Source organism: Manduca sexta, chromosome 10, assembly GCF_014839805.1.
Source record: "Manduca sexta isolate Smith_Timp_Sample1 chromosome 10, JHU_Msex_v1.0, whole genome shotgun sequence".
NCBI classification, from domain to species: domain Eukaryota; kingdom Metazoa; phylum Arthropoda; class Insecta; order Lepidoptera; family Sphingidae; genus Manduca; species Manduca sexta.
This window is the reverse complement of record NC_051124.1, coordinates 7,606,283-7,627,639: the sequence shown is the minus strand read 5'-3', so window position 1 is coordinate 7,627,639 and position 21,357 is coordinate 7,606,283. Positions and strand designations below refer to the sequence as shown.

At 33.4% G+C, this 21,357-nt stretch overlaps 1 protein-coding gene and 2 non-coding genes across 6 annotated transcripts in view; 2 read left to right on the top strand and 1 right to left on the bottom strand.

The window, feature by feature from the left end:
• Positions 1–2,316: 2,316 nt before the first annotated feature.
• Positions 2,317–21,357, top strand: part of LOC115442705 (protein drumstick) — a 31,763-nt gene continuing 12,722 nt past the window's right edge. Inside the window, exon 1 of one of the 4 annotated variants that reach the window (XM_037437144.1) lies at positions 2,317–2,723. In XM_037437144.1, coding sequence (XP_037293041.1) covers positions 2,478–2,723 — 246 coding nt within the window. In that variant the 5' untranslated portion in view covers positions 2,317–2,477. Of the gene's footprint in view, positions 2,724–2,775; positions 3,060–21,357 lie in introns of those variants that run through there. The other 3 variants (XM_037437146.1, XM_037437145.1, XM_030167839.2) reach the window with 3 other exon arrangements.
• Positions 16,388–16,459, bottom strand: Trnae-cuc. The gene has a single exon. It is a non-coding gene; the product is annotated as a tRNA-Glu (tRNA).
• Positions 18,680–18,751, top strand: Trnae-cuc. Its single transcript has one exon. It is a non-coding gene; the product is annotated as a tRNA-Glu (tRNA).

Below are 21,357 nucleotides of genomic sequence, written 5' to 3'. Positions count from 1 at the left end.
TCGGCTAATGATGAGCTAAAGCATTATTTTTAGACTGGCCGCTTTTGCACTATAGTCGATCGGACAGATAATTTTCTTTTAGATATGGCAGTAGCTTTGACAAATTTTCCCAAAAACCTCTTTAAAGTTGGAAAGATATTGATTTTGGTAATAAATTAATCAAATTCGTCTAGTTAGAATGAATAATTCTGCATAAACTTATTTTTAAAATGTTTAGAATTTTTATGTCGTAAAAGTCAATCAGTGGAGTTTGAGTAACCATTAACTTTTCTATTTTGCAAAGGAAATAACCTAATTTTGTAAACGTACTTGGAATTGCTATTTTTTTTAATTTCTTTGAATGACGAGAAAATTAATTGATTTATGCTTGACTATTCTAAACATGGAATTCCAAGTCTGAGACTTCTTTTCGTAACTTCTTTTGTGGACCCGCCACTGTACCTTCAGTTTTGTCGGCATACAAACTATTTAATTTCTCCTAATTCATAATATTGATTGTTTTGAAATTTGTCGTCAACTTGACAGTGTTAACTATAGTGAATTTATCTATGTAATCTTGTAGTCACCTAGTTGAATCACTCTTGGAAAACCTTTTTTTAGACGTCATCTACATTAACGAAAATCGCATATAGCTCTCAATTATAAAATACTGCATAATACTGCTATGTACTTGTAGTCTTTGACGTCAGATAATATGTTTCCTGTCTCCTTTTTATACTAGTTTCATTAATATTCGAATTGAAAGCTGTGTTTATACATTACGCACTTACTTTGTGGCAGAAATAACCAGACATTCTATTATCTATTACCTACCCAGAGGAAGAGAATGAACTAGACGCCCACAATTAAAGAAGTAGGCATTTGTGATATTTCTACTGTTCATGGAAAATATTCATAAAATATGGAACAATAAATTGTATATAAAGTTTTTGTGTAGTATCAGCTTGGAGTCAGGAATTTGTGCTCCATATGGCGATAGTTTTGCCCCTATCACATCATAAGACGGAACACACATGGCGAAAAGTCGTGATGTGTGTATTGAATATTATTTAAATGAAATTTATGCTATAACACCAAAAAACTAAATACCCTGCACTCATATTCATCTATTTAAATTAAAATACTTTTACAATGACACTTAAATTAAATTCAAAGCCCAATACATTATAACTTTACAAATCCAAAATTAGAGAATTAGCCACGCACGTCATCCCTACAGTGTGGTCGAGTGTGACAAAGAATTTTTTCTGCCTCGTAAAATTACCGTTTTCTTCATTATGTCCAATGTCCTGTGATACTTCGCAGTCCATAACTCATTACAATGGATCTATGAGCCCCCGTTGGCGCGTACAATGAATGCCAATTTCGAAGACAATGTCGTTCCTAATATGTTTTGATATTTTCGGTCATTGTGTGTTGCTGATTGGCGTTACGGCCGTGACGTTCGTCCATTTTTGTTGTTTTTGTGCCATTGTTGTGTGTCGTGTGTCGCTTTGTTTACATAACTTTGCCACATTGTTGTTTTGTTCTTGAATTATTTTCTGTTGTAAGAGGATTACTTGTTTACGATCCTATTATTTGGAAGTGTGGACAGCGCTGTAGGTCTTTTGTGTTGTACCGTTTATTTATAATTGATTTTTCTAATGTAATACAAATTATATATTCCTTTGGGTGAATATTTTAAATAATATAGTGTGGTATGTTTAGTAAAAGTATAATTTTAATATTTGAATATCATAGGTATTTGTATAAGTATAAAGTTGAACTTGTATCAGATTCATAAAATTTTGATTGGTTATTGTTAGATATATTTTATAAGCTAAACGATTTTGTTCTGAATTAAATCAAAGAATCATAATTGTCTTAACACTAAAACTGCATTGGAATTTAGATTTAAGATCATACAAAATTTTCAACTTTGTTCAAGTGAAATATAATGTATACGACTATTTTAAATTAACATATTTGATGTCTTTATGAAAAATAAGCTAAAAAAAACAATAATGTTGCTACCTAATATTTGCCATCGATCCATATGTGAGGTAATTTGAAATCGAAAAGGTAGCAAGCGCCGCGTAAGACGGTAGCGGCGCGTGAAATGAACATAAATAACCGGCCACACCGCAAACAAGCTTCATATTTACGACATTATTATACTTTATACTTACGTCGGTTCAGTACACGGAGGCTCAAATACGTGGCCAACCTACATAATAAGGAGAACGCGCGGAAGGCGTAACCCGGTGGCAATCTACCGTCTCGCTCCACGACGCCCCGGGCGCGCGCCTAAGCGAGACGAACAACCACAAATTTATTGAAACGAAAAAAAAAACTTGGCTACTGTGCTCCGCGTCGCCTCACAGAACTAGATACATTTTTCCACGTCGGGATGTGCGAGCGAGGTAGTGCGTTTGCGACCCGACGCAGAGCGGGACGGGTATGTTTCCGCGAGACCGCGCGCAGCTAAACGGCCGGTCATGTGGGCGCTGCCGGTGTTGCGCACGCGCAGCTACCTCGCCGCGGTTGAGTTCCACGCTCACGCTGCGACGCTCGGCTCGCTTGGCCCGTGTGACCTTTACTTGGTGAACTTAGGAAGCGTTCGCTGTGAAACTTCGATTAGAGCCCCTCCGTCCCGCGCTGTAGTGATTCCGTGGACCTCCAGCACAGCAGACCAACATTGGAGCGAAAGAGATGGCAGGCGGTCACCGGTGCCGTGGCTAAAGGTATTCGTAGAATGCGTGATCTGTATCGGGCGGGCGGCGGTGAGCGGTGCGCGGGGCGCGGGGTGGGTTTCGGAAGCGGTGGCAGCTCCCATCGACTCCTGGGTTATTCTTCCTCAGGCCACTGCTGCTCGAGCTACGTACCAGGCGAGCCAGTTTTTTCTGTCCACCGCACCGCACGCCACACACTCGTTAAGCCCGTGCGAACACGAGGAGTCGCCACTAATAAATTACTGTTTTTTACTGCAATCGCAACAGTCACCGCCGCGCAGCCGAGTTATTTATACGTTAAAATAAACATAAATCAGCAATAGTTGCGACCCCCATCGCCCGAATACAGTGAGTACCACTTGCATGTCTCATATATGTCCAGATCCAAACGCATCTACTGTGATTTTATCGAAGTTTTATTATTTCGAAAAAATATAGCAAAATTTATGTATTGTTTAAAAAATTTTATGTGTTCCAGTGTCAGTGTCTGTTTCAACAAAATTTAATTTAAACGAGGATACGATTGGATCTCGATATTTTCTATTTTTATTGATTATTTTAGGTAGTGTTTTAGTTAGAAAACGTTCATCTATCATTTCATTTGCATTTCGTTTTTCATTTACACGTTCATATTAACTCACACATATACAGAATATATCAAACACACATACAACATATTGTTTACGTCCTAAATGCCTGTACAATATTTTATACATTCCAATAGAACCAGTGACGTAAAAACAAAGTTAAATGACTTAGAAAACGTTTTTAAATTTTGTAACCAATCCCAACTCTCTCCAATAAAAAAGCTGTAAACTCAAATATGTTAAAAATTCCATTTAATTAAACATATCCCAATCCTTCCATGTGTATAGAAAAATTATTTGAATAATGGCATTATCATTTAAATGGGCTTAGCGCCAAGAGGCGCTAGACGGGACAAATGGACACAAAAATAACGTCCTTTACGATACATTCTAAAGAGAACATAGAAACAGCACCTGCCGAACCATTCAATGTCCGATACTGACCATTTTATAAAGATTTATAGTTTATTTAACAATAAAAGAAGAATGGTTTATGAAAAAAATAGTAACATATCTCCGAAGGTGCTTAATATGCCTTTTTTGTGACTAAAGTTTTGTATTGTATGCATTATTAAATTCTGAGATTCCCGTGAGATAGTTTACTTAATTGATCCTTGTTCATAAAAAAATGTGATTTCATAGTGCATGTTATAATAATGCAGCAATATTTATCCGCGAATTATAATTAAAGATCATCGTACATGTAAGGTAATGGGAACCGGTATTTAACTATAGTTAACCTTAAGTTACAATGCAGTCAGTTATAACTCATTCGTTGAACTGGTCGATTTTTTCTCGTTTCGAAGAAACATATTCGAGTCTGCAAGGAATCGCTTTAAGAATTCTTAACGATTATTTTTACTTATTTCTTAACTATACATATTTAAATTAAATTATAAGAAGTAAAGGAACGTATCTACTAAGTTTACTTCTAAAAAGTTTATAAATCTTTTTGTTCGATGTTTAAATTGAATGAAACAATAAAACAAACATAATTTATGTTAAACTCGAGTTAAAATAAAGAAAATTACATGTTAATGTGTTATATTGAGTCGGTTTGAAAAGCCCTAGGGTCATGGGTTTACCTTCGTAATTACTAACAATGTGGACTTGTAGGCACAGAGCTTGGTATTTTTTCAACTATTGAAGTGATTTTTTTGCCAAATTGTGATGACACTTTAAAAGTCAAGGGTTTGCCAATAGTTCGTTTTTTATTTTAAAAATAGTATTTTGGTTAGATACCGAATTGAGAATATCTACAAGTTGTATTTTGTTCTAAATTATTTTGTAGAAGGTGTTAAATGTATATTATGAATTCAGAGACCACGAAAAAATAGTGACATAACAGAATTATACAATTATTTATCTATCATATTCTAATTTGTATCTCCAAAAAGATAATTGCTATTTATTACCCCATAAAAAAATGTATAACATTAATCGTTACGTAATTGTATTAAACATTGCACATGCTATCTTCATTCAATTAATTTATTTATACTTTAATATAAAAATTTATAAATATTGACCAGATGGAATCTAAAATCGAACGATAGGGTTTATATAGAATATATTTATAAATACCTACGCAATTTTGATGGAATTTAAAATCGAGCGATAAGGTTTTTATATTTTTTAAATACGTACATTTTTCCCGCCGCTGTACAGATCACTATACCCGATTATTTATTATACAATAGTCTACACACCTAATCTCAGTTAGAAATATAAAAAAAAAAACATAAAGATTTAAAACCGCAACGATGAAATCATTTATTACGTCTCAATATCGGAGATGTTGAATGCGAGATACTATCTAGCTGTCGGTCTATCGCGTAAGCCGGTAGCGCGCGCGTGTCGTCCGCTCCAATCTCGCCTCGCATATTTAGCCGATGACATGAAATACATTCAAATTAAATTATACGTAAATAACCTTCACCTCTTTTGCCGAATATATTTTAGAATCGGTGTGATTTTTAAATGTTATGTAATTACGTGATAATTTATAGTTCCTATTTCGCATTCAGAATATATTAGTTATTAAAATTGGAACCCAACCCATTGTCTTTAAAATGTTGATATTTTTGGATTGTTAATGAATTTTACACGATACGAGCTTTGCACTTTTCCGTCGCGTTAAAGTCTTTTGTAGGGATCAAAATAGTCTACAGCATCCAACGACATAATTATATATTTAATTTTCTATTACTGAAAGAAAATCGGATAGAACGTACTTTTGTACGTCCAAACAAAAAATCTTTACCTTTATATAAATAGAATTCAGAGAAAACCAATCCCAAAATATCCAATAACATCATATTTCTTTGATAGTCTAATGCACAAAATCAAAAGGCAGTCGAAGGTTCCAAATGGTTTTCGGAACGGCGTGGACTCGGCGGGATGTCTGAGCTTTCAACTCGCCGAAGAACCTTTGTGATGAACGACGCGTCATTTGCATAATAATTTTAGACACGTTCGCGTAATTATAGTATTTATAAATTAACTTTTGTCCTTTCGTGGTTGTGTGATATACGATATATATTTTTCGTAATTAATTTGTTTTTTTTCAGTCATCATCGGTGTTTTTATGGTACCAATCAATCGTATAAGATCTTAAGACTAGTCTAGTATTTAAATGTTTAGTTTATAATATTATGTACATATCAACGATTTTTTTCGCTAGTAATCGTATAAGATCCGCAAGTTTAGATTTCGGGTCCTTCCTTAGATACTATTCCCATTACAAAGATACAATTTATAAATGGCCAGAAACAAAATTTGTAAATATAAGTAAAATACGACGACGAGGGGGAAGTCACATAAACTAAAAAGAAGAAATTGATTTCCAGATAAACCAACATAACTGTAATCTACATAAATAACTATTTGATTGCCCATTCTTCACAAAAAAGGATATTTTGATTACAGTTAGGTTAAGGAATTATTACTAAATTATAAAAATATTCATATTTTTTGGTAATAATTCCTATACAAATTTCATTCCTAGTTATCCGATTTTACCAATATTTAATATTATGAACAAGTCATTTAAAGTTGCATTCCTTCGTCTGTAAACACGTATCATGTGAGGAATATAAGACAATGATATTTATTGACAGGGCTTTGTCATGCCGCGCCGCGGAGCTTTCTTTGCCTTCATTTATAATGTATATACGTAAGGAGGTAGAATTGATTGTTGCGTTTCGATATTTATTGTGTAAACGTTATACGATTTAGTACAAGAAATATGAAATCCAGTATTTGGGTTAATCTGTCGAAAAATCGATACGAAAAAGTTTGATTCTACTATCATCAGTATCAGTGGCGAATGGTGAAATTTTTCAAAAGGTAACCCAAGGCAAAAATGTAGTATATTTAACAGAAAACTAAAACTAAGACAAACGGTATTAATCTAAAAGGGAAGCCGGTAGGAATCGGGTTTTAAGGACAATTCGCCATTGATCAGTATAATGCCCAAAATAGCTATGAATGCTAAAAACTTTATGTACCTTCCTTTCCATTAGGAAAGTAATTAATCTTCTCGACGTTTCTTAGTTTCTAGAACAGGAGTCAACAAGAAAAAAATAAAAATATTTTTTAACGAATGAAATTTACAACTAACTCAGCAACGTATTCAGGGCCAAAACAGACTGCCAATAAGCCAAAAAATCCACTTTCAACCACTAATATTATAACCATATTTATACATAACACTTAACACATAATTTGTGAGCAACAAAGCATACGCAACAGGACAGGAAACCATTGTTTGAACGAGATAATAACACAAAGGTTGGTCGAGTTTCGACCGAGCTTATCTGTTGGTAACCTGGTGCTACGATAGATAAACGAATTCCTTCGGATGTGTTAAATATTAACAAATAATCTTGAGGATACTTTGTTTTCTTTGGGAATATCTAAATAAAGTTCTTAGCATTGGTCAACAAACATACCTTTTTCTAAACCGATAGCTCTAGGAAGATAAAATTCAGCTCCAGAATTCTTTATATTGTTGAGTACTACCTAAGAGGGGATTATTGGAACTGCAGGCATCAATGGGTTGACTCCTACAAGGTACACGATTAGATAGAATAAGCGATTGAATCCAAAGAATAAGCAAATGCTTGTATCCTTGATTAAGAGAAGAACCTATGGTTCATCACAATTGCATCGTACTGGGCATAAATTCTTTAAAGACAAGTCTTCGTGTCCAACTGAAAATCCACGGAAAATAGTCTTTAAAAGAAAATAGGTATTTGACAATTTGATTTCTAAAGTAACGATATAAAAATATCTTACATAATTTAGGTAATACTAATTTTATAAATCCGTAACATATTATTTGACATCAATATGTCAGAATCTCACGCGCGTTTCCCTTTACTTAAAAAAACAAACATATCAAAATGAACAAAATTGAACTAGATACGACATAACTGCGCAATATAAAGCCATTTGTTTGCATATGTTTTATATTTTTATTAGCTCGTAATACTAAATGGGGGCAATTGGTTCTAAAACGAGTTTTTATTCCGTCGCCTAAATTACGAAAGTTTTTGTTAGTGTGACGTCATATGATATATTTCTATTTGACGTAATTCTATTAATATTATAAATGTATAGATGTATGTTTGTTCTTCTTTCACGAAAAAAATACTGATCGGATTTAGATGAAACTTTACAGTCATATTGGTTATACACCAGAATAACACATATGCTAGAATTTACAATGATTTAGTGTAATTTGGTCATAATATAACGATACATATGAAGTAAGTCGGAAAAAATTATCCCGGAAAACGCCTTCACATGGGCGATGTCGCGAGCAAAAGCTAGTCTGATATATTTCTATTAGCTAATGCGGTATTATTGTATTTGGTATTAGACATTAATCAAGCTTTAGACTTGAATAAATTTAGCTCAACACAAAGCTGCCGACTTATAAAAGGTCCAGATTTTTATTTCTCATAAGTTTATAAATAATAATTTATTTTAAATGCTTTGTCGAATACGTATAAAAATTCCGATATGTATACAAGAAAATAGCCCCTGAAAATGTAATTTACGCGTATTGTAAGTAATATTACGAATAAATACCGATTTTATTTAAGTTTTTAATACCTATTTTACCGAATTTTTTATAATGTAGTAGGTAAATTGACAAACAACGAACTGTTATATTTCTTTTGTACTTTTATTGCTTGATAACATATCAAGTGGGTGAGGTTGACAAGTCTTGTTTGAATATTTGTAGTGTTTTCTTTGACCATTTCCCGACGCGATAAAATTGTGTTTCAGTAAGTTCCGATTCGTCTAAATGATATCATTGTGGGGACTTTTGTAAAGCATAAACGTCTGATAAGATAAGATTTATTGATTCTTTGGAAAATAGTGATAAATGTGCTTTTGTGACTTAATCTGATAACTTTAAGAACGATGATGTCATCTTTCTGCGCAATTTAAACTTTTACAAACGATAATTTTTACGTTCAACGACGATTATAATTTAATATAATAAATAATTACTAAAAACATTTAAACGTTAATGTTATAGGTTAACTTGTAACTTATAAATTATAGTAATCTATTACAAATTCTCTTGTCGGATATTGTGTTAAATTATTATGTAAAGATAATTAGTGTGATAAATGCATTGTTATTGTCGTAAGCCGTTGGTGTGACGATAAATAAAAAAAAGCATACTTAAGACAAATAAAGTTTTGTAGATGCAAGCGCCAGTCGATTTTCATTTCGTTAAGCAACAACCATTTTTCCATTTTCGTTAAAATAATACTCTTGTCATTTCCGTCCCAATATATTTAGTTTGTTTTATTCGCATCTAAACACTTAGCACGTTTCATTGAGGGCTTGTTCATTGAGTGGATTGTTTGTAAAGGCTATTTCACACCGGCGCTATTTGGGCGTTATTCTGACCGCTGGGCAAACTAGCTGTTTGCGAGCAAGCGCCACAGCTGATGTCTACTTGAATGGTTTTTGCGATGTGTATTTAGGCAATAAGGCCATTTAAAATCTTTCAAGTTTCGTGTTTGTGTTAAAATAGTGAATGAAGGACGAATTAGCTAAGTTTGGGTATAATTTTTGACTATTGATATATCATATAATATAAAAAAAGCGCGAATAACAATTGCTACCTAATGAAGCCTTCACGTAGATCTGAAATGGTTTAGTAAAATTGCTATCACACGTTTATTTTGATGCACTGTAGATTAAATCATAATATTTATTTCTTTATTCATTTATACCGTATTTATTGATATCTAGGTTCTAGAAGAGTATTTTTGAACTCCCAAATACTGTGAATATCATATATATTATAAAAAGCATACTATGCAAAACCTGTATATTTTCAATAAATTATAGCAAACTTCACCCACAAATTTTCACAGTAAATTATAAGAAAAAATAACTCAAAAATATACGTTCAATAACCTTCAACATTAAAGCGTTTTTACATATCAAACCTTTACACTCGATAACCATACGCAATAGGTAAAGGCACGTTTGCATCTCATAAGAAAAACGCCGCGGGCCATAGTCACACCCACGCAATCGCGGCTTTATAAAAAATTGTATAGCAGTTTTTTAAGAGTTTCAATTCGCTGCCGTGTTACGCGAGGGCGGGGCGCTTTGTGATTGGTGCACAGTAGCTGCGGCTCTATATACGATTAATGAACGGTTTTTGACGGACTTAACGACGGTCTTTGACGGATTTTACGGTTTTGCCGCGGCTCAAATATACAGATTAATAACTAAACTGTATAATATTTAAGAGGACTATAGAGTTTTGTTAAATATATTTATTAAACTAATAGAGCTATTAATTTCTTGCCGAAACTCAAAATAATTTATAACTTTTTTGCACATAACCTTATATCGAATAACCACACATTTTAAATTTGACTTATCCTGTTAAATTTGCGGAAATAAATCACCTTCCCATATAAGTATACAAGACGATAAACTTCACAACTAATTCAGAACTAACACTGAAACAAATAAATTATGCATTCTGTCGCTACCATACCGAGGTGCGATGTTCATTAATTCCAACATAGTTGGATCAAGTTTATTATTCATCATAAAAGTTAATTTATGCCCAGTCAACGTCTTAATTTAGGTGCTAAGATAAGCCGTCTTAAGCCGTTCGATTATGGAAGGCCACGGACTCTATCGACTTTATGTTGACAAAGCTCATTTTATGGTTGTATTTCGTGCGTGTTCCGTGTATATTTTAGAGGTTATTATAATTATATGATAATAAGACTTTAATAATCTTCCAGTAACCTAAGTAAAATTCGATCAGAATCGTTTATTTTAGATTTTTCTTATAGAATTACGTATTAGGTGGTGATCAATTAAAATTGCTAGTTAAGCTAGATAAATACAGGAACAAGTATACAAAAAAAATGTTTAAGTTTAATTAGTCACCGATTTTAAAATTTGTAATCAGTATATAGTAATTTTGGATTTTAAACGCTGTATAATTTAAAATAACAAAGTTTTTATGACAAAAACGCGTATCTCAACTACGTATACTCATACGAAATCAAACAAATCAACCTCCGCGTCAAAGAAACAGACGCCGTACATGGAATTAAAAAAACGTTACCTACAATTCGATTGGACGCCGCGTAACCAGTAGCCGGCGGACATACAAACGCACATTATGTATGTTATATACACGTGCTACTGTGATGCGTGGGCCCGCCCTGCCCGCCGGTTTTGGTATGCATTTGTAATGAAAATGTATGTATAAGGGTATGGATGTATGTGTTATTTATGGAATACAATTAAGTTAATATTTTCTTCTTCGTCGTTCGTCCGATTCTTTTTTTAAATTATTATTATAAAAAATATTTTATCAGTGTAAATAAATCCTTTACTAGGTGTAATGAAACGTTACTTTTCTCAATTTATTGACAGTTTTAATTATTTAGGTCCATCACACATGGAATTGTATTTAAAAATATGTGAATTAAGTTAATTAATATGTATGTATATTTTATTATTATAAAAACGGTCGAAATTCAATTCAATACTAGGTATCTAAATAAATATTTCAGAAATTTTATTTTATATTTGATCTTCAACTGTGTAAAAATAAAAGTGATAAAAAAATATAAGTTTCTTAATTACATCATAGTACAAAAAACATGAACGAAAACATTATTTAACTAAACCTTAATTTTAAATAAATAATTTATAATACTCACAATTTTAAGGGCGAAATTAAATGTATTAATTTTAAATTAAGTAAATCTCTTGGTATGCGATAATTACGAGCTAACCAAAGTCACTTTTAGTGATTAATGCGCTTTAAAACTTCTCATGACTCGATTTACCAACCACGACGCTCATTCCCGTTTTGCAAAGTGAGTCTGATCCGCAAATATATATTTCTGGAATGCGTACGAAATTAAGTCTTTGTGTCCCATACAATAAATTCTTGTGTGGTTGTATTGGACTACTGATTGTAATTATTTAATAAATTAAATGACATTATTAATTGTGTCTTACATTGAACGTAGACTATTGATACTTGTAGCTACATCAAAATAAATGATGTTACATTTAGCTACAACATAATAGTCATAGAACATTATAATTTGCATGAACTGACATGGCCGCCGCGTCTGAACAAGATAAACTCAAAAATTACCAAACGGATTTCCATACGATTTCCACCACAGAGGAGGAAATTTAAGGGAAAACGATATGTGTATAATTAATTCATATATGTTTTGCTATCCGTGCAAAGCCGGGGCGGGTAACTAGTGTCACTACATAAAAATCAAAGGCGTATACAAAGTTCACAAGTATAGGATAGGCAATAGGACGAAAGAAGAGCGGGGCGCGAGGGACGAGGGAAATCGCCAGGGGCTACCCGACCAAACTCCCAGTATATCAGCCTTGGATACTTGACTGTACACGAACATCGTGGGAATGGAGTCGTTATACTTTTTAAACACGATGGAACTTTACGTTTAGTAATTAATCAAGTTAGATAGCAATTGTTTATGAAAGCTGTCTGGATTTAAGTACCAAGTAATACGTACAAATTAAATATTTGATATTGTGTTTGATACTGTATTTTAACACGATAGTAACATGTAATATTGTAAACTTTACCTATATTGAGTTAAAATTACTGTTTATTTTAATTGTCAAGAGTAACCTCGTTATGGTTAGACCGATCACCTTGCTTTTATGTTTATAATTTATTTTAGTATAAATAGGATTATATTATTAGTTTAGACGAGTACATAATATTAATATTTTTATTTATAATTAATGGTTACTCTAATAATACTTTATCGGAATATCTTCTAACCTGAAGCAACTTCTACAATTATTATTATAACGTAACAAATCCGACTCTAAAATTATGAATCAAATTTTATAAACTTATGCATTAAAGCCGTCTCTACATATTTCTATGTGCTGCGCGGGCGCATACCGTTCCTGTGGGAACGGGTAGGACATAAACCGTTCGGTTATTTGTGCTCGCTCGCTCATTTGTATATTGTAATTTGGCTAACGAATTAAAATCTCAATATCTTTGTTTTAATGATGTGGGTAATTAATGAGTTAAAAGTGGTAACATATTGTGATGACAAATTGTTTTTTTGTTGTTATTTACGTTTTCTCACGGGTAGCCGCCATTAATAGTTTTCATGGTATATTTAATTATCATTCTAACTTATTAGAAGTTGAAGTAGAACTTATTACATTAGTGTTTCGTTTTTTAAATTTAGGGCTACTTTTTTATTGTCAGACACTATTATCAATCGAATTTCTTTGGTAGTTTCGTAGGTTGGAAATGAAAAATGTGCCAGAATTGTCAAGGTGATTATTTTTAAAAACAATGACAGAAATGATTATTTATAATTTATACGATCTGTAGTCAGTTTTATCCCGAAATCGGTAAGCGCCAGAGTGGTAACAATAAACCATGCAGGTATTTATGTACACGTCCTTTTTAAATTACAAAAATATAAAATTGTATATCTCTATCGAGTTTTTAAGCTTGTCATTAGGATTAATACTCACTGCATTCTACCATAAGGTTTAAAGCGTGTTATTGGTCTTGATTAATTAATACAACTTAAGTTATAAAAGGTAAACAATCGCAATTACGTTACAGTGATTCAGCTAATATTTGGGATTCTTTGAAAATTTCGAAGACAGGCCAACAATCACGTTCCGTCCTTCTCTTTGATACGCGATGATTATCTGTGGAAAAGGGAGAAAGATATGTCATTGTTTAAAAATGTCAAATAGAATGATAAACATAAAATTTCTCGTTGAAACGTCTGAGATGCGCACGCGCCGAACAATAAGTTCATAATAATTTTATTCAGATGTGGATGATCATGAGATTTTATTTTTTTATTTTCCCTGATCAAATGAGCCTTAATTTATGACTGAGCTTTGTACTCATTTGTACCTTTTGAAATACCTTCTGACCATGTTTATTGACGTTTTATTATTTAACAAAAAGATGAAAAAGTATTTATATTTTACAGAGATCGCATCTTCACAGTTGTTGCATTTCTACTTAATTATAGAGAATGCTTCAGAATAAGTATTAGGAAAGTTTTTCGTATTAGTCTTAAAGATTTTTTGAGTTATTTATTTTTACTCGTGGTCTCTCACATGTGAGAATTTGTCTGGGTGGGCACCACCGTAATGTCTTATTCTGCCGCCAAGCAGCAGTGTGTAGTCATTGTTGTGTACAGATTTGAAGGACATTGAAGCCAGTGTAATTACTGGACATAATAACGTTTAACAACTCATGTCTCAGGATGGCGAGCGCAGTGGAATAACAAACAATACTTTGTAATTTAAAGTATTGGATGGCGTTTCTACTGTTTATGGGCGGTCATATCACTTACCATGAGGCGAACGGCATCTATTCATTCAAAGCAATATAAAAGAACAAAAATATTAATGAACAAAATATTTCATCTAATGTGTAGGCACTGATCAAAGTTGAAGTATGGAGTGACAGAGTCGTATACAAAGCATTTAAAAAGAAAATTTAAGAAATATGTGTTTTATTCCTCATAATAGAATTATATAATTAAAAATATTGCTTCTTCATAGCCTGTTTTCAAATATTTCGTCACTTATATTATTATTATTCATGTTATAATAATTAACTTTTGAACAGCCAACGCCTTAGTCCGCCCTTGACCATGCAGACTGTAGTTTTCGAAATGTCGAGAATAAAAATATCTAACATTCGCGTAAGAAACTATTACGTCCATTGTTCAAATAATTAGTAAAATTGTATGCAATTTTAGAAACAAAATATAATGTGGGTGTATTGCGTATGTTTACAACTATAATAATAATAGTACAATACTCTTTACAATAATACTTTCACTAGTTATATTAGCAAATATTTTTAACAAAGAAAAATAATTGTAACATTAAGGGTTATGCTATTCAAATTTTAATATTTTACTTTTCTTTAATATTTTACAACCCATTACAAATTCGTTAAATTGTAAAACGTGCAAAAATGGAACGCGAATATGTTTTTTAAAAACAATTGCACAAATTTAAAACAAAGGCATAGTTCCGGGAATTTGAAAAAGGAATGCCGAGGTCTAAATACGCGTTCGAAGTACAATGAGCTCAAACGGCGGTGTATCGTCGGCATCTATAGATGTACTGGACAATGCTTTGATAGGGGGTTGAGGTTTCTTCATTAGCAATAAAGAATATATTCGCGTGTTTTTTTCTTCACAATATCACGGTTTGTTAAGCGCAGTGCAAAGAAAGAAAAACACGTATCTTACGATTCGGAACTAAACTAAGTATACTATAAAATTTTTTGGTGAATGTATTTTGAGTAAAAAAAATCTGAGTAAATTTTGCAAAAAAGAGTCAGAGTTTAAAAAGTGACAGGTTTAGATCCTACATATACCACGTAGCTAAATCTCGAATGCCATGGAAAATTGGAAGGCACTTCAAATTTAGCACTACTTAATGCCAGCGAGCAGTAGTAAACATAAATACAAAAACTTCAAGGCACTAATAAAATTAAACATAGACGTCTGAAGATCAAGCGACATTGTGGATCACTAATGATGCGCAAGAGTAAAACCACAAACAAAAGCCCAATAATGTATTCCCACAAATAAGTTACGACGGTGTTATTAAGAAATAAACAATTCTTCATGAACGCATACGTATCACTGATTTAATGCTGCGTATTTTAATTGCCGACCAATAGTACATTGTTGCGAACAATCCTATAACAATTTAGTAGTTCCTAGCGACCATTGTGTTGTTCTGTGGAATTTTGCATGATTAACTTCGTAGTGGCAGTTTTTGTCGATAATTATTAAGATGTGCAACCTTTATGAATGTGTAAGATTCGTCACAATGTTATTAATGAGATGCAATGAGTGTTGTGAAGGACTGTGGCTTGGAGAAGTTTGTTATTGCTGTTGAAGTATTTTTAATAGATGGGTAAGCGAATGGTGATCCCGTAATTACTGAGCATTGGGAATTAATATATCGCTGGCTTACTACTAAAAGGTTATATTATGTTTTTTGCACAAATTTAATTAGATATATATCAGTAAAAAAATTCCATTAACCCGAAAGATAAAAAAAGGGTAATCATGAAATATTGTCTTTTCTAATTGTTACCAACATCAAAACCTTAAATTTCTCTTTCCAACATCAATAGAAATTCACATCCTGAAGGGTGACGAGCGCAGTGCAACGCCACCCAGTACATTATGGAATACCAGCATCGAAGAACAGACTTATAGAAGAGTTTTAACTGTATTGCTTATATTTATATTGATTAAATCGGACTTGTATAGGGAGGGATACTATTAGAATTATAGGAATATATTCTTTTTGTATTAGCGCTTCAGGAATATATCCAGAAGCCAGATTATTAGTTCTGTATTTGCAGGATTTCGTGTTTTGAACGAATATAGACAAGCTGCTTTAGAGATAATAATAAAAAAACTAAAACTGCCTCTTTTCTTTTTATAACGAACAATTATTTATAAAAAAACATATAGTTCAGTAAAAAGTTTCTTCCGATACCGGGAATCGAACCCGAGCCTCCTGGGTGAGAGCCAGGTATCCTAGCCACTAGACCATATCGGATGTGGTGTTTGAAGTCAAAATGTTTAGTATGTTGCAATTGTCATTGAAAGCTCTCATATTTGGAGTTATGCCAAATTGCCGCAAAAATTAATGGACCAACTAACGATTTTCATAAAATATTAATAAGTATGGACGGATTAAACTGTTAATATACGATGTATTATTGCCAAGAGAATAAAAATCATTATTTTATTTCGTAGGTAGGAGCGTACAGTATATATCGGTCCATGGTTTCTGCGTGACCACACATAAGGTTAAAACCTATTTTAGTGTCTTATACCGAGGTCCTAGGTTCTGGATTTAGTCAGTGAACAACTAGAAAGACAAGAAAGTATAATTCTCCTTCTCATCAAATCCCTTATCGAACATCAATTTATCCATATTGGAGTTGCACTATACTGCTCACATAAGGTCATAACATTGCTTAATTCTGTTAGAGAGTTGTACTATTGAAACTTTGCCTATTGATTGACATTCAACTAATTAATCTAAAGATTTATCACATTTTAGTCCCTTTGGCAACATCCGTGTTGCACAATTGTCACCGACATTCCACAAGATTTCACTCAACTAATCAATGATGAGTCAGTTTTAGAACAAACGTGGTAACCGCAAAACATCTTATGACGCATGATGACAGTTATACGAAGCTTTTCTCACGGGTCTGTCTGCTTGAACGGATTTTTTGCCGGAGATAAACTAATTACCTCGGTGGCGTAGTTGTACTGCATGCGCGGTATGGCAGCGCTCTGAGGTTTAGGTTCAACTCCCGGGTTGGGCAAATTGATATTTGGGTTTTTCTGACCGGAGTCTCGAATTTGTGCCCGACATGGCGATAGGCTCGCCCCCTATCACGTCATGGGACGGCACACTCTTGGCGAAAAGTAGTTGTTCTCTTCGGAGATAAATGCGTGAAGTGTGTGTGAAAAACCAATCAACTCAAATGTAATATAAACTTATGTATACACGTAGATTGCAGCTTTCTATGAGTGAAATATTTTTTAAGAATCTACACAGTAATTCTAAAGATTACCTCCTTCAAACAACATCACTTTACGCATTGCTTCCGTAATACTACAGATATATTTGCCTGGTCATGTACTACGCTGGTTTTTAAAAAAACCCTGTTTCCTTTAGAAACCCTTACGTCTTAGTCCTTTAGTGTGTTCTGGAAATTATGATGCACTATTAACTTTGTACTTTATGTCGCGAATTGTTGGAAGTTTCAAGTTGTTATGTCTTCATAATAATGTGTAAGTTACTTAAAATTATCGTTTATGAATATCCAAAATAGATTAGTAATCGTATAGGCTATTTCGACGTCTAAGATATGATCGAAATTTGGTAGATGCTAGGATTTGAGATGATAGTCTTTCCAGCATTTAAAATCGTCTGGTTTGAAGAACATTGTAGTCAATGTAACTACTGGACATACTATGACTTAACATCATTTCTCAGGATGGCGAGCGCAGTGGAATACCAACAAATATTTTGTAATTCAAGGTGTTGGATGGTATTTCCACTGTTTATGGTCGGTGGTACCGCTTACCATCAGGCGAATGGCAAGCTTATCTCATGCAAAAAAATAAAAAAAAAAATACAAAAAAAATAATGCCTAATCGCATTAAATGCATCAGCGTTGTTTGTTTACATGATGTTATTGCGAGATTTGCATCATTAAGTCGAGCTGGCATATTTTTGATAGACAAATTGGGTGTAGCTAGGTTCTGCCACACAGTAGCGAAGGGTACATCTAACTCGACTCGTGTTGACATCCTTTACGTAATTTATTTGAAATCTAATTATTTTTAGAACGATTTGCAGACTACAATTATGCGTATTATTATTACCTATAAGTTGTGTCGGGTTAGCTGGCTAAACCCATAGTCAGCATCCCACGCACAACGGCCCGACCTACTACGAGCTAAGGAAAAAGGAGCCCCGCAACATAGAACATAGAAGTGGTGTCGGGTTACCTTTCGAAAAATTCACCCTTTGCCGCTGTTGGAATATGATCATCATTCGCGCAGTTTCTACATTTAAGTCTGTGTTTAGTGGCAGGACGGCGAGCGCAGTGTAGTGTCTTTACAAATCAACGTTCAGTTAGTGTTCCAATTTTTTTTTGTTATGTCGCTTTTTTTTTAGTAAGCTGTTTGCTCAACTAATTATTTAATTATATATAAAAGTTTCATATGCTATATTTTCGGAGAAGTAATCATATCCGATATGGTGTAGTGGCTAGGATACCTGGCTCTCACCCAGGAGGCTCGGGTTCGATTCCCGGTATCGGAAAAGCCTTTTTTCTATTTTTTTGATAATTATTCTCCGTTTTCGTTAGGTTGGGTACCTACATATTGCTATTGTACACGTATTTTATTTTCCCATTGCATAATGTAAGAATCAGACGTGAGGTTGGTTTACACGTGTCGTCATGTATGAATCTTTTTGGATTCTAGACTTCAAGTCACGTAGGACACCTAATTAATCATATTTGTGACATATGGGTTTGCCCCTTATATTATCCATTAGTTACCACAAATATATATGAAATCCTCATATTATCCTTTAAATGATATCATTTAAAGGATAATATGAGGTTTTCATTATCATATATAGCAATAATAATATATAACAATAATTAAATAATTTATATTAGCATATATATGCTGGTTATAAATTATTTAACATCTGTAAAGGTTTATTACATATAAGAAAAATCATTGTATTATTTGTAAGGATGTAGTGATAAACCGATGGGTGACCACTGCAGAATTACCAGCACTTTGCTCCTTCGAGCAAAGCATATTGCTGGGCTGGAGTCTGATTGCGGCTGTAATTCGCAAATGGATATGTTACTTGTCCATTGTCTGTGTATTATATCTTAGGTTATATTGTGTGTTAATTGTAGCCAAAATATACTTTTTTTATCTATATATCTAACTATTGAATAAATAAATGAAATTAACGATGGTCAAATTGTCATGTCATGAATAAATTGTAAACCATATTAATATGTTCAGATCTCTCTTCGTATAAATATTACACGCATATCCTTCTCGAGGGAGTAGCCAGAGGGGCAACTTTTGTACCCACTTTTCGCTATGTGGAATCCGTCCCGTGATGTGATAAGGGGCGTGCCTATCATACTGGGCACAAATTCTAGACTTCGAGTTATACTGATAGGAATCCTAATATCAGTGTCTGACTCAGATTTTGAACCCGGAAATCTCAGCGCGGTCGTTCCGCAATACTAATAATAACTTTCTTTTTAAGAGACAGTGCCCACCCAAGTTCAAATTTGGCAGTTTAATAGTGAATGATAGTCTTTCCTTAAGTATACTCTTCACTGTTTAATAAATCAACATTTCCATTGTCATTCTGTGCAATAGTTTCTCTAGAAAATTCCTATAGTACCATTGCTGAACAATTCGTTATTTAGTCTGGAAAATTTTTCTTGTCCCATTTCTTCAAACCGTCATAGAATTCTACCAATTGGGGTTTTTGTTTTCCAAGATCGACCGTTCTATGAAATGTCAATAGTTCAAGGGACAAGAAGTCTGCCTGATTCATTTGCTTTGACGATTTTGACATCACAAGGCTTGTGGTCGCGTGACTCATGACTGGACTCATTTTAATAAGACGTATTGAGACGTTTTCTTATTTATCGTGTACGTCATAGGACGTTCGTTTTGTTATTCGTAGAAGTTTTGTTTTGACATGACATTTTTTTGGGGTATCTATATATTAAAAATTTATATTATATTAACACATGAAGAAAAAACTACAGCCTTTAAGTACATTGCGCACGCATTGGAGGATTGTGAAATTTGGCATAATCAAAGTTCATAGAGGAGTGCAGAAGATATAGGTTTAATCATTGCATAGATCTAAAACATTGTAATTGAAAAGAAAACAATATTATATAGAAATATATCCAATATTAATTGCTGCTAAATATGATCTTCTAAAGTTCACCACAGTACCTTTAGATGGTTGGATAGTATGATTCCGAAACGCAGTACCTGCAAAGATAAACACGACAACCGAAACCATTAGCATAACCTAGTATGACATTAGAGTATTTTGCCTCCGTGAGTCGTTACACCTTTGACTTCTGTCCGCCAGTGCCTTTTACGACTGTTAGCGATCGACCGTGACCAACGGAGTTTATCATCTCGCCTCATCACTCCAACTCTGTGGTGCTTGGCTTTGAAAAAATCATAATCTTCAAAGCTACCATAAATGGTTTGTCTGGGCCAAATATTAAGATGTACGATTGGTGAATTTTTTGCGCGTTCCAGTCGCCATGTGCAAGTCGTGACGCGATGAATCTTTAGGGATACTGATACGCCATTTGAGCCGCCGCCATTTTTATTTCTATGTGAATTTCGAAACGGACGTTATGGTAATCGTTGGTATTATGCAAATCTCGGCCTGGATTCGCTGTTATAAAAATTCACAACTAATTGTAGCGAAACTGAGATAATTGCCAGAATTATGGATGTAATTATTCGAACGTTTTGTTGGTTATTTCAATAAATTACTGTTGGATTGTTTAAAATTTCGCTGTCTTGGATTCGTATGCTTTCGAATGTAGCTGTTGTAGTAGATACTAAATGTTATACTTTATGATACCTTCTCTTACTTCAAATGACTGTCTATTTTATTCGATAGATAAATCTGACTCTAAGCATTAACCACTGCATCGTCAATGAATTTTTATTAACAATATCTTGAGATAAGGCTAACTGTTGTAGAGACGACGGCTCATTAATTTCATTTAAACAATATTTATTATATCAGGTAGCCATTATGTTGAGAAAAATATTATATTCTTCTACTCTATCTATCCATAAACGCAATATACGTCACGTTCCATATCTCAGCAAAATCGCTCC